Source organism: Epinephelus fuscoguttatus, linkage group LG12 (genome assembly GCF_011397635.1).
Source record: "Epinephelus fuscoguttatus linkage group LG12, E.fuscoguttatus.final_Chr_v1".
Classification (NCBI taxonomy): domain Eukaryota; kingdom Metazoa; phylum Chordata; class Actinopteri; order Perciformes; family Serranidae; genus Epinephelus; species Epinephelus fuscoguttatus.
Genome location: NC_064763.1, coordinates 26650454 through 26672561, shown reverse-complemented (window position 1 = coordinate 26672561; position 22108 = coordinate 26650454). Strand labels below are relative to the sequence as shown.

The window sequence follows — 22108 nt, the reverse complement described above, 5'->3', positions numbered from 1 at the left end:
TTGTGAGTGAGTGTCAATGGTTCACAGCCCTTTGTTTTAGCACATGGTGAAAGGCCATTTACCCATCATGTGGCTCTTTCCAGTTGTCAGTTTTCCTTTGATGGTATGTTGATGAGGATGATTGGAAATGAGGAACAAATTGTTATGAGTTAAAGGTTTCAACGAGCTAGCCAGGAGTCGAACCTAGAATCTTCTGATCCGTAGTCAGACGCGTTATCCATTGCGCCACTAGCCCTACTTTGAGCCACATTTGGGAACAGCTCATTTCTCACAGTATTGCATGGAAGCTTTTGTTCTTTCCTTGGTGGCCAAGTGTGGAAATGTTGGTCAAGATTTGGGGTGTCACGCAGGATCTTAGCTTGAGATGTCCAATTCTAAACCATGTGACCAGATTGGAGTAAGTTAAGCAACAACATGAATTAAGCACAGCTTCACACTGATGCCGTGACCAGATTCGAACCGGGGTTGCTGTGGCCACAACGCAGAGTACTAACCTCTATACGATCACGGCCTCTTGGTTTATTGAGTGCCTCCTTGTTATGACTGTCTGTTTGGAAGTCTGAATCCAAACCTTGCTACTATATTATCAGTCTGGGTTTTTTTTCTAAATGATGTGTGACCTATGAAAATTGTAGCATCCTTAAAATTTGTTTGTTTGAGGAACTTGCCTTGACATGGAGAAACACCCAGAGGTTCACAGGTAGGTATGTAGTATGTAGATGAGGAACGCTGGAAATGAGGAACAAGTGATTCCGGGTTAAAGATTTCTATGAGCTAGCCAGCAGTGGAAACTAGAATCTTCTGATCTGTAGACAGACTTGTCATTCATTGTGAGTGAGTGTCAATGGTTCACAGCCCTTTGTTTTAGCACATGGTGAAAGGCCATTTACCCATCATGTGGCTCTTTTCAGTTGCAATTTTCTTTTGATGGTATGTTGATGAGGAATTTTGGAAATGAGGAACATGTGGTTATGAGTTCAAGGTTTGCACAAGCTGAAAAACAGGAATGAAGTAAAATAAAATAAAACATATCAAATTGCAGGAGTTAAAAGATAGACCTACATATAGGCAAAATTGGGAAGAGCTTCATTATCACAGTATTGCATGTAAGCTTTTGTCATTTACTTGGTGGACAAGTTTGGAAAACAAGTGTGGAAAATGGTAAAGGTTTTGGGCCTCATGCAGGATTTTAGCTTAAGGGGTTTGATTCTAAACCATGTAAAAATCAAGCAGAGGTAAGAGTAAGTTGAGCACCAACATATACGAAGTACAGCTTAACACTGATGCCGTCACCGGGAATAGAAACAGGGTTGTTGCAGCCACAATTCAAGAGTACTTACCACTTTATGATCACGGCTGCCTGGTTTACTAAAAGCCTCTTTGTTTTGATTGTCCATTGAGTGCTGTGAATTTCAAATGGTCTTGCACTCTGTTAGTATGGCTTTTCTTAAATGATGTGCGACAAATTATTTTAAATGTAGATAATTATCTGGAAACACTTGATAAAACATCAGTGTGTCATGCCGTCCATGACTAACTGAAACTCAGTGGTTAAGACCCTTTTGAGTACATGTTGAAAGGCTGTTTACCCATCAATTGGATGTTTCCAGGTGTGCGTTACTGGTTATTTACATGAGAAAGGTGAGTTTTAGCTACACAGGAGTTGATCTTAGACTCTTCTGATCCCTAGTTAGATGCATTGTGACAACAGCGTTACATGGAGCAAGCTGTGGCAGTAGCTTGGTTCTTAGAGCATTTCATGGAAATAATTATGGACCTTCATTCTGGAAACAAATGTGGAGAATGCTGGTTAAATGACTGGTTTAATTGTAACCTATGGGGCTGGACAGCAATTGTTTCATTTCCTTAAAGGAGCTATATGTAAGAAATCTAAAGCAAATAGTCATAAAATCCTCCTAATATGTCAGAGAGACTAAGGAATAATGTTCATATAACATACTGATCTCACCGACAACAATAGTACGGCCAGAATATTCGCATTTAAAAAAAAAAATTACGGTCCGCAAATCATGTTTATGTTTTGAATTTGTGTTTTGGCCTGTTGCGCCACCCACCGCTGTCTACCAGTCACGCAGTCAGTAGAGTCTCAGCATCAGTTAAAGTTACGACTGAGCTATAGCAGCACGGCAAGCAGCATTAGCAGTGTCCCGGTACATAGCATTAGCAGCCGGCTCCTCATGAGCTGTATCCTGGCAGCAGCGTTAGCAGCAGAGAAGCTGGGCTTGCTCAAACGGTCCGGTGGAAAACCAAAGATCAAAGACGCGGCGACGCGGCCCTGCCACGGCAGCTGCCCGTGGGCAAACAAATCAGTCTCCAGCGCGCCGCTGTCCAGCAACCTCGAATCTGTAGGGGGGCGGACACGACTCGCAGCAGTATTTTGAATTTGAGTGCAGTAACCGTTTTGGCCACATTCTTACATACAGCGCCTTTAAATTTATTTCGTGATATGTTCATACATTTTTAACTCTGTTTTAGTTTGTATTTGATTTGCTTTTTCTTTTAAGTGCTGTTCTGTATAAAAAGTTTGATTTTGATCTCTAAAGAGTAAACCAAAGTTGTGATGTGGCAATCAATTATATGACAATATAATGGTTGAAGTAATTTCAGTGCCTCTCTGTTCTGTCTGTGAATACATGTGAGTAGGAGGCAGTGACCCTGCTGTCAGGACGGACATGCATGCCACCAGGATCCAGTGTGACTCTGGCTCGGGCCACTTTGCTGCTTAGTGACCTGAGAGGAGTGCAGAGCACCACACTTCTCAAACTGACACAGAAATTACTGATAAAGCAGGTGCACAAACACACAAACATGTGCATACACACACACAGATATACTTGTTCTAATCAGTATGTAAGAAATAGGCAAAGCTAAGAGCTCTTTCTCCATTTCTTTCAGCTGTGTGTTTTTGGTCAGAGTGTGGTGGTGGATGATGGAAAAATCAGTTTCTCTCCTCCTGGACCCAACAACATCTACCTTCCTCACCTGAACTTACTGGATCTGACCACTGGTAGCTTAAACTCTAAGATCTTAGGTGATATTTTAATTTAGTTTGCACTGTAAGTAAGGTGGATCAAAAGGACAAAATAGCAGCATGTGATTAACACAATTCTTTTTTTCTTTTTTTTTCTTTTTTTTTTTAAAGTGCTCTGTTTTAACTTTATTAGCATTGCAATAAACTTGTTAACACTAATAGCCCTCCTTATTATGATATTAACATGTTGATATTTAACAGGTAATTTTTACCATGTTCACCATTCATGCTTAGCATGCAAACAATTGCTACTTAGCACTTAATACAAAAGGCCACTTAACACCACAGTCATCTGGATTGATATAATTCCATGGCAATCCGTCCAGTAGTTGTTGAGATATTTCAGTCGGGACCAAATTGATGGACTGACCAGCCAACACTGACATCCATTGAGCCATGCCACTAAAGACACAACACAATCAACATGGTCTGATAGTTAAAATCTTAAAAATTATCTCCTAATTGACTCCATCCCAAAGGTATGGTACATGGACTCCAGCCTCATGATTTAAATCAGTGATTTACATTAAATACATCAAGGACAATCGTGATGTCCAAATAACAATTATTTCATGACTGATTAACCTTATGATTAAGTGAGCAATTGTTTGGCCTATAATATGTCAGAAACTTGTGACAAGTGCCTTTCACATTTCCCAGAGCCCAGGTCTTCAAATGTCAAGTTCTATCTGACAGACAGTCCAACACCCAAAGATATTCAGTTTACTAACATAGATGGCTAATTTTCTACCATTTGATGATTCCAATAACTGTAATAATTGTTTCATCTCTACAGTTTTGTTAGGAAAGCAAAAATATGTTTAGTGCATATATTTAACACCCAGTTACTCTTAGATTACTCTATCTTGCACTGCTTCCACAGGTCACACCTCTGCCTCTGCTCAGTCATCACAATCTACATCCAGGAAAGGTTCACACCAATCTGGCCAGATTGAGAGAGACTCTCAGTGACTCTCCCTGCAAGACACCCATGCTCAGCCAGATAGCCAAAGTAGAATTATACACATATTATGTTGCAGTTTGCACAGCTCTGTCTCAGTCCTGTCCTTACTGAAAGACATAGCTGGATGCTTAAGTTGGTAGAGGTCCACATGCATGGTCTGTGATTTTGTTCCTGGGGTTTTTGTTTTGTTAGAAACAACAAGACTGTTGTGTATAACCTGGTGTAACGACGCATTAAGAATTGAAGCACTGCATTTGTTGACATGCTATGTACAACAGATATGTGTAATTTTGCAGGATTAAATAAATACTAATAATAAATGGACCTAGTTACTCTAGTTTAATGGGCTGAACAATGTTGTTGTTACTGAATGTATGTTGTGAAATGGATTAAGACAGTTACAGTGAGTTTTCATTGTCCAGGGTTTAAAATGATATGTTGATTCTGTATACATGTGTGCAGTTTTTTTATATTAATATTTTTCATTCTCTCGTCACACAGCATGTTTACCTGCAAGTTGGCAGTAAACAGAGTCAAAGGGAGAATAGGAATTGGGAATAAACAACTCTGCAGATACCTGTTGAACTGCAGGGCAAATTCAACTTGCCCTTAAACAGCATATATGGAAACTAGGACCTCTGTAATATGTACACATTTGGGCCAAAAAACACTGATGAGCCACAACATTAAAAAATCCCAACTACATGATAAACTGTGAAAAAACATCTCTGTTAATACAGATCATTAAGGAAGGAGCAAACCGCATTTGATGGATTTAAAGTGCAGAATGGGAGTCAAACAACTCTGACAAGACAAACACAAAGTTAGTGATGAAAATGTGGGATATGTTAATATACCTACAGTGATCCAAACTAGTGAATGTATTGTGATTTTAGTCAAGTTTAGGTGCCCAGCATTATCCTGTCAGATAAGGAATCCTTTGTCTGAAACTGTCTATATGGGCTACATCATGTTATTAAGAGTAAGGCACTTAACGTGTTTATGGGTAAGATCAAAAGGTCAGTTTAAATTGTGTTACTAGGTGCTGTCTAGTATTTCACTTGTGTGTACAGGCATCATGATGCAAACAAACCATTCACAGTACAAGAAAACATAACAAAAGTGGGTTTAGCTGCCATCTAGTGTTCATACTTGTATCAAAGATCTGTGAAACAAATTCCAGGTTACGTAACTTGGGTGGTGGAGCTGAATATTTGTTCACATATTTGATTGTACCTGAAGCCTAAAATGCTTCTTTCTTGATGACATAAAATTAGAAGGTTATAAGAACTAAATATATAGGAATGGTGGCTTTTCACTAATACATTTAGACTACCTTTATAATGAAAAAAACCTAAAACCATAATTGTGTGACAGGCTTAACTAAGGAATGGTTCGTTACTTATGAGAAGGGAAGGGGTGGTGCAAAAAGTGGAAGGCATTTCAAATATTTTTTAAGCGCTGGTTTGGGAATTTTGACTTAGGGGAGAGGCATCCAATTGTAAATGGCTGTATTTTAGATTATTTTACTATTTAAAAAATGACGCTATTTCTCATAGCCAGAAACTGTACTAACAGAAATTAATGTTGGATTTTCAGATTTCTGACAGTCCTTGAACACATTATGTGGGGGCAAATGCTTCCCTAAAAAAAACAAACAAAAAAAACCCCACTAAGTTTAAATAGTGATATTTGATCAAAATCACTGTATTCTACAAGTATCATGTAATGTTTTTGCCTAAAAAACCGTATGCAAAAAATAACCAGGATGAACAACAACAGTGAAAAAATTAGTCTTTTCAAACTCCAGGATTTTGCCTTTACACATCAAAGGGTAAGTTTTAAAAATTGAATAAGTAATTTATTGCGGAGGGAGGGTCATGCATTTTCCTCAAGTCACTCAAGGTAAAATATTTGGAGCTTCAGGGAGGGACAAAAAAAAAGTGAGCCACCCCAGCCACCCCCATCCTCTGACAAGAAGAACAGTCCCTAAAATAAGTAAAGTATAACCTTGCAGCTCTTTAATAGAGAATCGAGTTTGAACCAACAGCTTCGGATAAATGTCCTCTTTTTAAATTACATTTTACTTTGATTAGGTTTTTTCTTACTTGTATTCAGCATGGCTGTGTTAGGGCTAAAAAAACCCCCAAAATTAAACATAGTCACACCCCAGCCACTCCCCTCCTCTGATAAGTAAAGAACAGTCCCTAACATTGTTTTTAGACAAGCTGATCTGAACGCATAGTGCATATTCCGGAAGTGTTCATCAAGTGCACTTTTATTCTGAAGCCTGCAACCGGAAGTCACGTATGTCAGTGTGTCCCGGTAACTTGACCCGGTCTCCCAGCCAGAGTAACGGTAGCTGTCGCTTCCGATCTCTCAATTGTTTCGGTTTGTTGACGTTTGCTGGAGTCTTGCAGCAGCTAGTAACGGGGGTCTGCCCGTTGTTTCAGCCGAGTGGTGTCAGAGTCAATGAAGCTAGCTAGCTAAACGAGCTAACGTTAGCTTAAATGGGTTTTAGAGTCAAAAGATGATCGCCTCACTTTCTAGAGGAAGTTTGCTGGACGAGGTTCTTCATGGGGGCTTTAATGAGGTAACGGTTACCCACCGTCACTAACGTTCATGTGTATTATGTTAGGTTAGCTGTAATATAGCGAGCGGAAGCCAGTTGAATGTGCTAACCGTCTAACGTTAACCAATAAACACACAATAAACTACTAACGTTAGAAGTTTAGGTAGAAATAACGAGTTTGTGCAGTTTGCAACTGAAAATGTAGACGTTAATGTGTAGTTGGGAAGAAAACACAATTTAACTCAGTTAACGCTTTTAATCTTAGCTGACGTTAACGCCAGCAATTGTTTAATTGTTGTCAGGAGATAAATAGCTTCAGCATGAGACTTAAAAGTATTAAACAAACCATAGTAATAGTATAGTCATAGTAAGTTGACCGTTAAGTGTTTTATCTCCGTTGTGTTAAATGGGGTGCGTTTTTCTATTGTATCCCGGACGACGGGCTGTCACGTGACTGACCAGGACCTGTAAAGGTGGTGTAACCGTGTGCAACACAGGGGAAGTATGATTAATCATGTTAGTGTACACTGAACATAAAATTATATGATTTACCATCACAACAAACATACGCTTTAACAGGCAGTAGGACAATAGACTGACCCTGCCCCCTCTCTCCTGTCCCAATAAATAAACAAAGGAACTCATTTGTTATGCCGTGGTCTCAGCCTTTTTGGGCCCCCACTCTAAGCTGGGTGTTTTGTGCTTGTGTGTTCCTCTGTGGTTTATTGGATTTGTGTGTATCTGATTGATGGATTGCAGCAGCAGCTGGCAGCCTATGTTTCCTGGGTGAACTCTCAGCTGAAGAGGAAACCAGGCCTGAAGCCTATCACCAACCTCAGGCATGATCTGCAGGATGGGGTGGTGCTCACACAGCTCATAGAGATAGTTGGTAAATACACAAACGCACTTTTACACACACAAATGACTCACATGGTGTAGTAATACTAGGGATAAAATAAGGAAACAGTTGTGGATTCAGTTGGCATCACTGAATTTCCCCTTGGGGATGAATAAAGTTATTCTTATAAATTATGTTATTTATGTGTGCGTAGTTAAAACATTTTGTATTTGTCACCAGTATGTAATTGCACAACCAGTAAACCCTTTTTTTAGATGCTTATTAATGATGTTTCAACTTTCAGTGAGGACTCTATAAGATGCTTTTCCCTCAAAATTACTTCTCTAATTAAAAAACAAAATGACCTTATAGCTTCACAGTTTTTTTAAGATTTGGCAAAAAGTGATCTCAGGTGTGTGCATGCACAACAAGATGTCAGATTCCATCTTGGGTATTATTTCTATTCAAAAATACACGTTAAAATATTCGCATACCCAGAATAGCATTAGCATAATGCAGGATACCAAAACTTGTGCCTTGACTGGTCACAGCATATTGGATTATTTTAAGTTGACAGTCTGTGGTAAGAATTATTGTAACAATTGCCTGAAAATAAAAGTGCAAACAACAGAGACACTATATTCATCTAATTCTGTGAACATAAAGAATGTTTCTTGTACTCTTGTTTAATGCAATCGTTTAGATTTAAGTATAAAGATTAGCATGAAATGCAATAATTTAAAGGCAGAAGGGTTTTTTTGTTCTGCATTTTAACCCTTGCTATTACCAATTATCCACCATAATCAGTACACATTTTAAAGAGAAATTTATTTTAAAATTATTCTGGTTGTTGATCACTCTCCTCAGTTTTTGATGCTTCATTATTGTGCAATGCAGTATTAGTTGATAATTCCACAAGAAATGTGTGTGGGTTTTCTTGGAGCAGGTTATATTGTTTCACCATTCTTGGTTAAAAAAATGAACGGATCAACTACAAACCAAAATTTGCCAGGTTTAAGATAAATGGTAGTGATGCCGACTACATCACATGTGCATGTACACATACTAGCTGACATCTGGGAAATTGCATAGTAAATTACTGCTCTAAAAATGTTTAAGTGTAATATGGTTTCATATATACATAAATTGTACTGTAGACATGCTCATATTTTGCTGATGGACATGACTGATTGTTTTCCAATTCTCTCTTTCAAATTTCATTCATGTTGGCAGCTGGGGAAACGCTGGAAGGAGTGTATGTTGCTCCACAAAACAAAGAGGAAAGCAGGAAAAATGTGGAGCAAGTCTTGCAGTTCATTTCCTCCAGACACATACGCATGCCACACATATCTGCAAGAGGTAAATCTCAGAAACTTCTGTTTTCTCTCACTCTTTCTCTCTTAATTTCAAGAGGAAGTGGTCTCAACAATTTTCCGCTTATTATAAGTAGAAGATTTTATCAACCCCAAAGCTTAAAACACATAAAAATTATTATTTTTACGCAGTTTTCAGTGTGAAAAATACATATTTCTCTATGTGGACCAGGGAAACAATATTATGTGCTATCTTAAAAAGATTCTCATGTCAATTTTTCTGTCATAAAGCTGCTGTTATGTTCTCCCATATTAATACTGTGTATTGTAAATACTCTACATGTGTAGGGCATTATTGAGTGACATAATGTGCTTCCTTTCTGTCCGCAGACATTGTCGATGGTAATCTGAAATCGGTAATGAGGATAATTCTGGCACTGGCTGCCCATTTCAAACCCTCAGCCAATCACAGGGCCGCTTCTGGAAACAGGAAGAGTTTAACAAGAGGCTCTGCCAGCCACAACCCTCTCTCCACTGTTGCACTAGCCCAAGGTGCCGCTGCTGCACTAGCATCAGCACGACTTGATGCCTCGCAGCCGGCGCGCTCCGTACGTATCCACAGGTAAGCTGGCAGCAATAACACAAGCCCCTGTCAGTGTCTTTCTGTCATATTCAAATGTTCTCTGCCACAGCAATCCTTTGATTGATGAACATGCAGTCTTTGCTGTCCTCTGGTGGACAAACACAGAAATACCATTCATCACACTGGCTGAAACAACGTATATGTTTATATATTAGTATAATATATTTGTTATAACTGATGCCATTCTTATTTATGAATAACTAATCTCTGCTTTGTTGGTCATCAGTGGCTGGGGATTGGATGTGGATAAGGCTGTGTGTGTTCGTGCACTGGTTGAGCAGTATGAAAGAGGAGCCCCGGATGAGCCTGACTGCTCTCACTCCAACAGGTAATCAGCTGGTCTACAGTAAATTCACTTACTGCATGTCACCTTCACTGTGAGGTAAAACAGGGTATTAACACACATAATCTGGTTTTTTTTTGTCTCTGTAAAAGGCAGATTTGAGATTTTAAATCAAGTGAACATAATATTCTCAGAGGAAAAGTAGATAACTAGCCCCGTAGTGCTCTCAGATGGAACATATAAAATTAGAAACCTGTTTAGTGCTGTGTTAGGCAGTGTAGTTAAGACCACCTGGACAGAGGCCAAGTTGTGACAAAGATCAGAGTGTGTTGGGACAGAGACAAGACCAAGACATTAGGGGTTGGGACCGAGTCAAGACCCAGGCCAGGGCAGGCATGACTGACAGTAAAATGTGGAACATGCAAACCCTACACGCAGCTCAAATTGATCTGAAAGATCCACATTCCAATGAAAACACTCACAGAAGGCAAATGAGGATTCATCCATCTCTTTCATTGCCATACTATACATGTGTGTGCATGTATATCATGAGAAATGTCTTGATAAAGTAATCAGAAGGTATTGCGGGGTTGATTTTTGTGTCAGAGTTTTCCCTCTATGAGCAAACAAACACTGCAGAGCTGAAATCAACGTAACCATCTTTATTCAACACTTCAACATTTTTTGCACAGGCAGTGAAGTGATTTCTCCTCACATGTGGGCTCGGCTGGTCTTAAAATAAAATCTTGAGTCCCCTTTGTCCAAGATCGAGACAAGACTTGAGTAAAACTGTGGTCCAAGACAAGATGGAGGCATTCAAAAAGTGGTCTTTAGGCCGGTCTCGAGGCAAAGGTCAATCTCAAAGACAAGGATAAGGATGTATGATGTCAAAAAGCATTTCTGTGACACCATGTTCATACTCTGTTCACTCAGTATATGTTGGATCATTTTTGAGGTTGTGTCAGATAATGCAGTGCTGTGATGTTAGGCTAAAGAAATGATAAAACCTTCCTTGAAAGCATGTTGGCATCACTGGCCTAAATTTAGCAGGGAGGTTGCTGCAGTGTAGTTGCCTTAGGACAAGTGGTATAGCTATGTAATTAAAGTTGCTTTTTGTTCCAGTTTTTTCAACAAAAAATAGATTTTCGCTCAGTGTATTTTTACTTTAGACTGTGCAACTCAGTGTGTGAGAAAACAAACTCCACTTTGTGGCTTTTTATACTGCGATACTATGCAGTGCCAATGTGCCAATTCAGTTCAACTTTTTTCGGGTAGTTAAATTTATGAGTTCTCTGTTATGTCTCATCGTTAACACCTACTTTGCCATACTTTGGAAACAGAAGACTTCATTCTGTGATTTATTTGAGTGTGTACGTGTGTGTGTGTCTCTGCCTGGGAAAGCATATGACTTCAAACTTCACTCTTCAGTGTGTGAGTGTGTGTGTAAGTCATAGACATCTGTGTAAACCACACGCAGATGTTAGAAAATAGAAACAACCGGTCTTTATCTTCTCCAGTCACATGTCTAGTTATGCTCTGTGGTGCTCTTTTAGACGATCATATCTTGTGTGTGTGTGTGTGTGTGTGTGTGTGTGTGTTAGTGTGAGTGCACATGTGTGTGCTTGTACCTGTTTCTAATGATAGAAGGAGAAGTGCATGATTATTTGTAGAGTGATGATGCAGTTTTGTTTGCAGGGACAGAGATTTAACAGAGCTTTAAAGAGCTGATGCAGTATATAGTTTAATGAAATGCAGTGTCTGCTGTGTTGGTTGCCATGACGGCTAGCTGGAGGGCAAGGGGCGGGGCGTGCCAGAGTGAGGAGAATCACTAAGTGTCATGAGTTTGTTGAGATGCTGAATCCAGAGACGTAGGACTCAGGCTCTGTTAAAGTGATATGTAGAGTTAAGACTACTTGTAGCCCACAATGGGGGGGACGCAGATTAAATGGTAAGACTAGACACTGTGAGGCAGTGTGGGTGTGGATCCCTGTGCACGTGTGTGTGAGTTTATGTCTCTTTTACCTGACAGTGCTACAGTGTAATGTGAGAAGAGACTGTAAATGAAGAGTAGTGTCTGTATGCAATGTCGAGTTTGTTAATGTTTTGATTTGCGAAGGCATGCAGGGATTAAGGGCTCCTCTTGGCAAGTTTGGATTTTAGAAAATATGTGCCAGTCTCATGGTGCCTGTTTCTGTCTTTCCCATTTTCCTCTCATCTCTTAAAAGACATTATGTGTCAGAATTTCAGCAGAGCAAGCCTTAGTTGCAAGGAGCTGTCGAAGAGACACATTGTGTTTCCATTTCTAATATGTTACTTATGAAAACAGTGTGTCATTTTGATTTTGGTCGGTGTCTTTGTTTCCTATCACTATTGAGAGCGCAGACAATGCCTCAGTGGGACATGTAGTCAGAGTGACAGTTTTATTACTTACGAGTTAGTACAGATATATTACAACAAATTGTGTTGTCACAGAGCCAGGTTAAAGTAGTGTGTGGTAGCTTATAGTATACTGTATTTACACACTGTTTTCATACACCCTCATGCTTTTCTGGAATAAATCGATTGATCAGTATTTTGTCTTCCTCGAGCCTCAGCTCCGTCAGTCCGCTGTCATCTCCCAGAGCTCCACTCAGCAGCCACTCAGACAGACAGCAGGAGGACGGCCAACAACAACAGGAGGGTGGTGTTGGTGAGTTCTGTCCCACCACAAACTCTCACGTTGGAGTGGAGACGGCGTTGGAGGATTCTCTCAGTGAAACTTTGGAGAAGGAGGTGCAGGAGACACGTAAAATGGTGTCTGCTTTACAGGTATGTGCATGTTGAGGTCACAATCTGTGTTTTGTTTTTTGTTGACTTCCTTATTGAAATAAAAGTGCTGAGTGCCTATTGTGTATTTTGTCATGTTTTGTTTGAAGATATTAGATGTAAAGCTGATTAGAAAACACACCAATATGGACATTAGGAATCACTGACTGACATAATTTCCCTCATGTTAGTATGCTTAGTAAACATGTCTTTAAAAGAACTACATGATAAGCATCATAGAGACCATGGCTCAGTTCACCCCAAAATCAAAAATGCATATTTTGCCAAGTGTTGCAATATCAGCCGTCGAGATGTCTGCCTTCTCTCAAATATAATGGAACTAGATGGCAAAAAATCCATCCATTCATCCATTTTCAACCACTTTTCTGATGCTGGATCACGGGGGCAGCAGGCTGAGCAAAGTACTCCAGACGCCCCTCCCCAGCAACGCTTTCCAGCTCCTCCTGGGGGACCCTGAGGCGTTCCCAGGCCAGACAAGATATGTAATCCCTCCAGCGTATTCTGGGTCTTCCGAGTTGGATGTACCCAGAACACCTCTAATGGGAGGCGCTTAGGAGGCGTCCTAATCAGGTGCCCGAACCACCTCAACTGACCCCTTTTGACGCGAAGGAGCAGTGGCTCTACTCCGAGCTCCCTCCACATGTCCCAGCTCCTTACCCTATCTCTAAGGCTGAGGCCAGACACCCTTCTGAGGAAACTCAATTTGGCCGCTTGTATCCGTGACCTCATTCTTTTGGTTACCACCCAGAGCTCGTGACCATAGGTGAGGGTTGGGACGTAGATGGACCAGTAACAGCAATGTCTCTTTCCAGAAATCATGACTCGGTTACTGAAGGTAATCCACAGACCTTGTTGTGAGCAGTTTTACATAGGAACTATTTTCTTTCTACTGAGCTACACCCGCCAGTTATATCACCACACAGAAGGAGGCCAAGAGCCATCTAGTTCCATTATATTCAAGAGAAGGCAGACATCTCTACGGCTCACACCAAAACAATCTAGAATTGATTAACAGCACTACAGGTAAGAAGAAAAATATGTATTTTTGATTTGGGGCTGAACTGAATCTTTAACTGGGCCAGAACACACAGTGTTTTTGGGTTATGGAAATCAGTGCAAGATCATGTCTGTGTTGCTCCACTGAAGACTCCTGCTGGTCGGTTGCAGCACCTGTGCAGAGGGGGTCGGATACTTTGACATTTCTAATACAGTATTTTTAGGCTATGTGACTGCTGTGTCTGTTATTCATCAGAAAACATACTGACTGCTGCTTTAACTGGCCCGAGCTCTCTGAACACAGCACCCTCACTCCAAAGTACGAACCGGTGTCACATGCTGTACCCTTTGTGTTTCTAAGGCCCTGCTGCTTCATGGTTCACTGCCTGAGGACGAGCAGGATGTGTCTTTGATTTTGGACCAAGGCAGTGCTGAACAGCAACTGGTACAGAGAGTCTTTCCTTTTATTTTTAGTTTATCATCCTATCCCCCTTCTGTGCTCTTCTCTGTGCCACACTCTGCTGTGCTTTGTTTTACCCGCTCTTTGTGTTCAGCACAGATCACATTTCTTTTTCTTTACTCTGTGTGTGTGTGTGTGTGTGTGTGTGTGTGTGTGTGTGCGCGTGGTTATGTGTGTGTCAGAGGGTGACACGGGTATCAGTTTCCCTTCTTTCTCAGTCCATTGTGGCTCTCACACACATCCCTTTTTCGTCTCTCTTTCCAGGTGGTCATTCGCAGTCGTTTGGACCAGAGCATGGAGGAGGCTCAGGAGCTGAAGGTAAATTATTACATCATTTGTTTTCTTTTCTTTTTGTCAGGACAAAAGTCAATTTGAATTATTGCCGGGAGAATAAACTTCTGGAATGCACACTGTGATTAATATTTGATTCAGAGTGTGTCGTTTGCTGTTTGCTTTAGAGGGAACTGCTGCGCTGTAAGCAGGAGATGAGAAACCTGCAGGGAGTCAAGGTAAGACAATGCCAGATCTGCAGTCAGTTATCTTATTACGTAGTTAGATATATTTTTGGTTGTGTTGTAGAAGAGTTGTTATTGACTTTCTGCTGGTTTGTAAATGTGCAGGATGCCCAGCAGCAGAGGCTGTGCACGCAGGAGGCATCAATACTACAGATGAAGCAAGAACTTCTCAGAGCCAGCATGACGAAGGATGACCTCAACAACCAGAACGTATGAAATCTATTAATTAATTCAATTCAGTCAATTCAAAGCAGTGCGTTAAAGTGGTTTGCAACAGTTTCCAGTCAATATTATGTGTTTTAAGTGTGTTTTTCAAATTCCTCTCCTCTGTGAATGTTTTAGGCTGAGCTACAGTGGAAGCTGGAGGAATGCAACAGGCTGTGGGGTGAATGCAAGGTGAGGTACTCAGATCCCTCTCTTTTAATGGTTTTTCTGTAACTTTGTTTTATCGTCCTGATTTTATGTCTCACAGCATCTGCTTATTGAGTTTGGACTAACTAATGAGCCCCTCCTTTTCTCTTTGGTTGGCTGTGTGCAGAAGGAGATAGGACAGAAGGACAGACTGCTGCAGCAACTCAAACACAAGCTCGATGAAAGTCAGAAAAAGCAGGTATTGTTGTTTGCCAGTTTTGGGATTTTAAAATGATGATAAGCAAGCTACAGTGGGCTGAAAATCTTATGACCAATTCAGTGCTATGTGGGAAAATCTCAGACCAGTGGTTAGTCATTAACTTACTTTTAAAATGTCTGTCACGGTCTTGCTTTGCAATTTTTTAACTTTTTTTTCCCAGCACATTAATGCAAAATATGCTCAAATCAAAAATATTTTAAGTTTTAGGATCAAGCAGCTTTTTAACAATGCATGAATTGATGTGTCTTTGGCAGAGTGAACTGCAAAGAGAGTTGGAGCATAAAAACAGCATGCAGGTATTACTCTTTGTTTACTGACTTGTTCTGCACTAACATCTCTACAAACAGTTGGTTTCAGGGTTCATATTCAGCCTGCACCAGTCAGTCATGAATTCAGATATACATTACACAGCTGACTCTTTTCTTTTCTTTTCTTTTCTTTTCTTTTCTTTTCTTTTCTTTTCTTTTCTAAGATTCCCCCCGGCACAGAAAACAATGGATATTCTTACTCTGGAAATCCAGCCCCCTCTTTGTCAGATGTGAGTATTGTTTCTATTGATGAGGCTCCTCAGTCAGTGGGCATATTTACAGTATATCTTGCTAACAAAGCATCACTATACGCTTACATTCTCTTGAAGTAATTACGTTACACACTATAACATGGCCACATGAAACACCAGAACCCCCACTCTAGCTATCATATATAGTAAGTCAAAGCAGTGCGTATGAGCTATGAATTACATTATAAAAAATGGACGTAGCTACTGTGACGTCACCCATTTGTTTGTGGACTCCTGTTCTGAAGCCTTAGTTTGATGTTTCGGCTGTTACCATCTTGGTTTCTTTGGAGCCAGAAGTGACCGTATTTGAACAAGAGGGTGGAGCTGTGGAGGACTGAGGGGTGGATCTGACTGTAGTGACGCCTCATAGACAGCCTGTCACTCAAGCAGCCCTGCCCTTAAATATGTGTAACTTTAAGCCTCAATAAAATGTAAATGGGTGAGGTATATAAAAATTCACCACCTGTACAGTTGTCATAAATGTTGAAATTAGCTAAAGAGACCAAAACAGTTTTTGTACTAGGCTGTAAACATGTTTATTTCTGCTGTAAAATGAGCATTTTAACACGTAAGTCTATGGGGATTGACTCTGTTTTGGAGCCAGCCTCAAGCGGCCATTCAGTGAACTGCAGTTGTGGACACTGAACCAAACGGATGGCAACCTCTGAGGCTGAAAAATGAAGCCAGTGCAGAAGTGACTAAACAACTTGCGGGTGGAGCCAGAGAGAGAAACACTAACATATTCAGTGGGCTGCTTACTCACAGAATTATACCAGGAAGCTAGAAAACTCTTTTGGCTTATGCGCCTATTCATTGGAATGAATAGGTGCCATCTTTGGGTCCGGTATCTAGTATTAGTAAAATTCATGTGCCAAACTTGAAGTTTCAAAATGGCAGTCCACAAACCAAGTGATATTACAGAAGCTACATCCATTATTTATACAGTCTGTGTTTTAAACATACAGCTGTTTGTGTTTTTGTGTTTGTGCTCTGTTAGCAGGCAGAGGAGGTTCAGCTACTCAGAGATTCACTTCGGAGTTTGAGGAACAACTTCAGAGACCACGACCCGCAGCACCATACACTGGACACCCTGGAGCAGGGCATAGTATCACTCATCGACAGACTGCATGTTCTGCACACACACAGGGTACGAACAGAAACACAAACGACTGACTTGTTAAATGATCAGCAGATAGCCACTTCAGAATCAGATTTGACTGTGGAATTAATTGATGAGGAAGCAGCAATGAAAGAGTGTGCTATAATGTTCATTTATTATCTAAAATCTTATTAGCTAGGGTTACTTCGGGCAAAATGTAGAGCTTTTAAATCACGAAGGGCTGTTTATCCACACACTGCAGGGAAGAGGGAAATCTCCAAGACGCAAAGGCCAACACACAGACTCCGACACCTGGCCCTGCACAAGTAAGCTGTTCCAAAGTACATGTGCATTCATACACAGAATATTTATGCTTTTACTCACTGTGTTAATGTTGTCCATTACAGAGGTGTCTCAGTCCCACAGTGGCTCCTCATCTGCCTCAACTAAAATCCTTTATTTTACTGGAAAATCCCCAACACCTTCCATGATCAATATACCGAAAAGGTCAGTGTGTGTTTTCTGTCTGAAACATTTATGTCGCCGTTTTTTTTGCATTCTTCACTTAGAAAAAGTACATTTGGTAACAGACACAGCCCAACACATACATTTAGGCTTGTAGATAGAAAATTAAATGAACAAATATATGATGTCACAAGTACTATCAGTTCGAGTGAGTCTCCTTATACACATCATACAGGCTCGGTGAGGTGACTCTTAAGGACGTTAAGGCAGCTGTGGATCGAGAGGGAAACTACAGATACCACTTCAAGGCCCTGGACCCTGAGTTTGGCACTGTGAAAGAGGAGGTAAGAGAAAACTTGGAATATTTAGATAATAGGCCACTAATAATAAACTTGTTGCACACAAACAGGCCGGCCATTCCAAAGTGGGAAATTTGGAAAATCTTTCTTTTTCCCTTGCCAAAATTTTGCTTAAACTTGGAGCATTATTTGGCCCCCTTTCTTACAAGATAGCATAACGTGGTTGATACCAGTGGATGCCTTAGGTCCTGTAATTTAATATGATACCCGCATTGGGCACCTGACCCATGGTAGATGGACCGCACCATTTCACAATACGTGCGGGGGGGATCAGATGGATTGTTGAAATGTGTTTTAATGATAAAAATACATGTGTTTATCATGTAAATACATATAAATTGTATTGTCAGTTTTATAAGTCAGTAAGTAAATTGTTGTACTTTAATTAAAAGGTCAACCATAGACCTTTTCATGGTCCCCCCCTTGACCTTGGGCCAGGGTCATCTGCACCTTTGACCCCCATGACGGCAGGCCTGCACACTAGTCAGAATGAAGTCTCTGTAAAACTGTTCACTTATAACACTGAGTACTCCCAACTTTTGTGCTACCTGCTTTGTGCCACACTCTAAAAGATGGAGGTCGTAATTTGTCTGTACAAAAGTACATTCTAACATTTGTATGACATGTATATATAGTTGTAAGATAAGAGCAGAAGATGACATGTCTTTGCAGGTATTTCTGGATGGAGCAATTATTCCAGGCTGGGAAGGAAAAATAGTAGCATGGGTAGAAGAGGACCGTGGTGAAGAAAGGTAACATGCTCATTCTGTGTCTCCTTTTTTATTCTCCTGACTCTCAGTAGTAAACAGCATCTTATCCTTTGTGTCGTAGGCCGTTGTAGGTTCAAGCTGTGGGGCCATGACTTTCTGTTTTCTGCACGTGGTCACTCTGATCCCAGAGGCACATCGAGACAGCTGTTCAACAGACGCACATGTGGACACTTTTTGAGATTCGACTTATTAGCAAAATACTGTATGACGTGTCAGCAAGAGATTTGTGTTGATCAGCTGGTACTAAACAGCCCTGATAGCGCTTAGTCACTCTGGAAACAGCGTAGATCTCTAGCTGGTGTCTAGGATGTCGTAAAGCTCAGTGCCTTACAAAGGAAAGCTCTTTCCATCATGTGCTTATTATCGCCAGGCTGTAACTGTATTATCACAACTGGACAAATATTATTTTGTTTTTAACTGTTTCTAAAACTGCAGTTGTGTTGTTGTTTCTCCTCTGCTTGAATGCAGAGATTTGTACTGTATTTGAAAAAATTTACAAAGTCATTTTAGCCCCATTTCCACCAAACACTTTTGGTATGGTACCTTTGGAACTGAAAGTAACCCTTCAGACATGGTACCTAGACCCTAGCGTTTCCACCACAAACAATACTTCTAAATGTGGGCGGGGTTGTTGTCACTCACTGCTTTATCCAGCACTCACTGTATTTCCTCATCACTGGTGACACAGATGGAAGTCTGCACCTCGTTTATTGTCCACAGAACGAGGTTGCACACTGACATTTTTCAGAACAAAATAGATCAGGCTGCAGTGAGAGTCTCTCTCCATGGGATATTTAAAAATAGCAAGTTTGTGCATTTAGTCCTTCTCAGGCAAGCTCAGGGGTTTAGTGTTGCTGGAGCCCACAGGAATGATGCTCCGTGACGCTCCTTTTGTCAGAATGAGGATTAGAATATATGCCGTTCACATAACCCGTTCAAAATTAATTTATATAAACACTTGAAGATCCACTCATCTCTAAAAGTGTATGTCATATAAAAACTAAGGTGATGGTCAAAGTTGTTACAGTGAAATTTAAGGTGTGTTGATGGATTCATGTTGTCAAGTCATACATTGAGTAACATTACAAGTTAAGGTTCCACCTTAAAAGTTGCCGGCAGTCGGCCCAGTCAATTAAGTTATTTTTTTCTCAGACTCCAGCTGCTGCAAGAGGCAGCAAAACATCCTTTAATTTCTATAGTCAAATTTTACTAATAAAAACTCCACAGTATGATCAGTGGTTACATGAGCCTCAAAACCAGCCACAACTCAGAGTGACCAACTGCTATCGACCAATCAACAGACTGCAGTGTTCACAGCTCCACCTTTTGGTACCAGATCTGTGTACTAGGTACCCCAACAGAGGGGGGGCCAAAAATGGGGATGGTAAAGAACGGTTCCATTGGTACCATCCACAACTTTTCACAGTGGAAACAGGAAAAAGAAGTGTATCAAACTGAACTGTACTGTATCATACTGTTCGATGGAAACGGGGCTTTTGAAGTGTTCAGTATTTCAGTACTTGTGCAGCAATGAAATCTTTGAAAGATCTGATAGATTACATGTTAGAAATACAGTATATATTGTCCATTTCTCTCTAGCCCAGGCACATTTCAGTCTTATTAGTGAATTTAAAGTGAATATACAGTATTATCTACAATAGCAAGTAATAAGAAATGAAATAGAAATGAAAAAAGTCACACAAGTTCATTTTGTTTTAGTGCAGCAAAAGGTTTGTTGGCATTCTGACCTACTTCTGACAAATACACTGCCCAGATACCAGCCTCTATTGGTATTAATATGTTTTGTATTAATACAACTAACAGATAACACAAAATGATGAAAGGTGACAAAAAATCTATTACATAAAAACAAACAAACAAAAAAAACAAACACCTCAATGTGTGAATGTGTTTCAGACTGATTACATTCTAAATGGACCCAAATCCAGATGTCGGTTTAAATGTCAGTCTGTGGTCACCAGCATGCATTTATACACAACATGCCCAGACTGATCTGCCGTCAGATAATAGACATGATGCTGGAAGTTTGATGTTTGTGTAAAAATGCAGATGAACAGCACTGTTGTTTTGTTTACTTTATGAAATTGTTTTGTACATTTGTGTAAAAATATTTTCACCATATCCTGAACTTTTTTGAAGTTTATGACTCTTATTTGTTTGAAGAGAGATTTATGTGAGATGGGAATGCTTCTGGAGATGAGATTTAAAGGAGACTTTTGTCCTGGAACAATGGACCATCCCACTATTTATGGTTTGTGTGTATGTGCGTGTGCGGGAGTGTCTGTGTGTGTGTGAGATCAGGATGGACCTTTGACGTGGTTTCTTTCACTCTGTTTCTATCTTCCCATTTGGGATCAATGTGTTTGCCTTCACTAACACGCCAACTGAAATATGCATCAGCCTACTTTTAATGAGACCTGTTTGAATGCCATAACTGCCTGTACGATAAAATGTACAATCTGCTGGTGAGATGGTTATATAGCATTTCTTTTGTTTACTGAAATGTTTTACAAAAGATAGATACTGTCTGTTTAAAATGAAAAATGGCCTTTGTTATGTTGAATGTTAGAAAGACGGATATTTTGAAATAAAACATGAGTCTTGTTTTTAAAAAGATACAGTTGTTTATGATGTTTTTACTCATGTCTTTAAAAAATCACATGCATCTATTTGCAGCTACACTTTGGGATATTTCACCATGGATGGGAACTGCCATCCCTCTGCTGCTTTTTATGAATGTTTTTTATATATTTATTGTCACTTCCCATGGATAGCTTGGCCCCCAAAGTTTACAAAGATGCCACATGTCAGGCAACCAACAGTCCGATGATCCTGGTATGTATGTCTTAAATTAATGTGCCCAAAGTCAGAACTGAACTTGGAAAAAAATCTTTTAGGTACTCTGCACCTACAACATGAAATGATGTGCGCAATGATGGTGAGCTTCAAAACATGGTGACCTTGAATGACTTTATAGCCATGATGAAATCTGTTGAGTCCAGGCTGTTTGTGTGGGAACAGTTTAATCATTTAATGTTACTTTAGTCAATGTGCTTTTATGTACATTTTATTTGTTGTTGATAAAACTGTGTTGCTGCTATTCTTTGCTAGGTTGCCCTTGCAAAAGAGATCTCTGATCTCAATGGGACATATCTAGTTTAAAAAAGGCTAAGGGTCTGTTCATTACTCATGAGAGGGAGGGGATGGTATAAAAAGGGGGAGGCATGTCAAATCATATTTTAAAGACTGGGGAGAGACCTATGTTTTTTATTTGGCTTAGGGGAGGGGCATTGAAACGTAAATGGCTGTATTGTGTGTTTATCTTACCACAGATTTTTAAAAAAAAAAAAAAAAAGCTCGGAAGGTTTGTTTTCTCTAAAAATCACCAAAAGTACACCATTTAACAAAGCCAGAAGCTGTGAAAAGAGAAATTATGGATAAAAAACTAGACAGTGTGGAGGATTTTTCCAACCTTAAAGTTACTTAAGCTGAAATTAAAGGGTGAAACTGGGTATTAAATGTTTAGTGACAATGCAGCACAGACTATATTTAATGACATACAGCTACATCCACTGTACAATGTGCACAGTCACTGTTCATGTGTTTTTAAGGAGGTAGTTTATGTCACTGCCACTGTGTGGTGGCTGATATAATTGCAGTTAAGTATTTTTTTAAGAAAGTATTATTAAAAATAGTTTTGAATGGAAATGTAATATTAAACAACAAAGGGGGGGAAGTAATA

The 22108-nt window shown here is 40.0% G+C and overlaps 2 protein-coding genes and 1 non-coding gene across 12 annotated transcripts in view; 2 read left to right on the top strand and 1 right to left on the bottom strand.

The window, feature by feature from the left end:
- Positions 1 to 4655, top strand: part of LOC125898144 (cilia- and flagella-associated protein 54-like) — a 46704-nt gene extending 42049 nt beyond the window's left edge. For 4 of the 6 annotated variants that reach the window (XM_049591837.1, XM_049591835.1, XM_049591838.1 and 1 more), the window contains 3 exons: positions 2665 to 2811; positions 2917 to 3028; positions 3936 to 4655. In XM_049591837.1, coding sequence (XP_049447794.1) covers positions 2665 to 2811; positions 2917 to 3028; positions 3936 to 4024 — 348 coding nt within the window. In that variant the 3' untranslated portion in view covers positions 4025 to 4655. The remainder of the gene's footprint in view (positions 1 to 2664; positions 2812 to 2916; positions 3029 to 3935) is intronic. The other 2 variants (XM_049591836.1, XM_049591832.1) reach the window with 1 other exon arrangement.
- trnar-acg (transfer RNA arginine (anticodon ACG)) lies at positions 163 to 235 on the bottom strand. The gene has a single exon. It is a non-coding gene; the product is annotated as a tRNA-Arg (tRNA).
- Positions 4656 to 6346: 1691 nt separating the features above from the next.
- Positions 6347 to 20976, top strand: LOC125898146 (dixin-A-like). Of its 5 annotated transcripts, none has more exons than XM_049591842.1 (20): positions 6347 to 6609; positions 7348 to 7477; positions 8660 to 8785; positions 9130 to 9361; positions 9609 to 9710; positions 12260 to 12473; positions 13849 to 13932; positions 14212 to 14265; positions 14406 to 14456; positions 14568 to 14672; positions 14805 to 14858; positions 15001 to 15072; positions 15348 to 15389; positions 15566 to 15631; positions 16650 to 16799; positions 17014 to 17077; positions 17159 to 17258; positions 17452 to 17560; positions 18248 to 18327; positions 18407 to 20976. In XM_049591842.1, the coding sequence occupies exons 1-20, from the start codon at positions 6547 to 6549 to the stop codon at positions 18414 to 18416; spliced, it is 1908 nt and encodes a 635-aa protein (XP_049447799.1). In that variant the 5' UTR covers positions 6347 to 6546; the 3' UTR covers positions 18417 to 20976. The 5 variants fall into 5 exon arrangements, with proteins under 5 accessions (XP_049447799.1, XP_049447798.1, XP_049447797.1 ...); XM_049591841.1 differs by having other exon boundaries at positions 12254 to 12473; positions 16653 to 16799; XM_049591840.1 differs by having other exon boundaries at positions 12254 to 12473.
- Positions 20977 to 22108: the final 1132 nt, after the last annotated feature.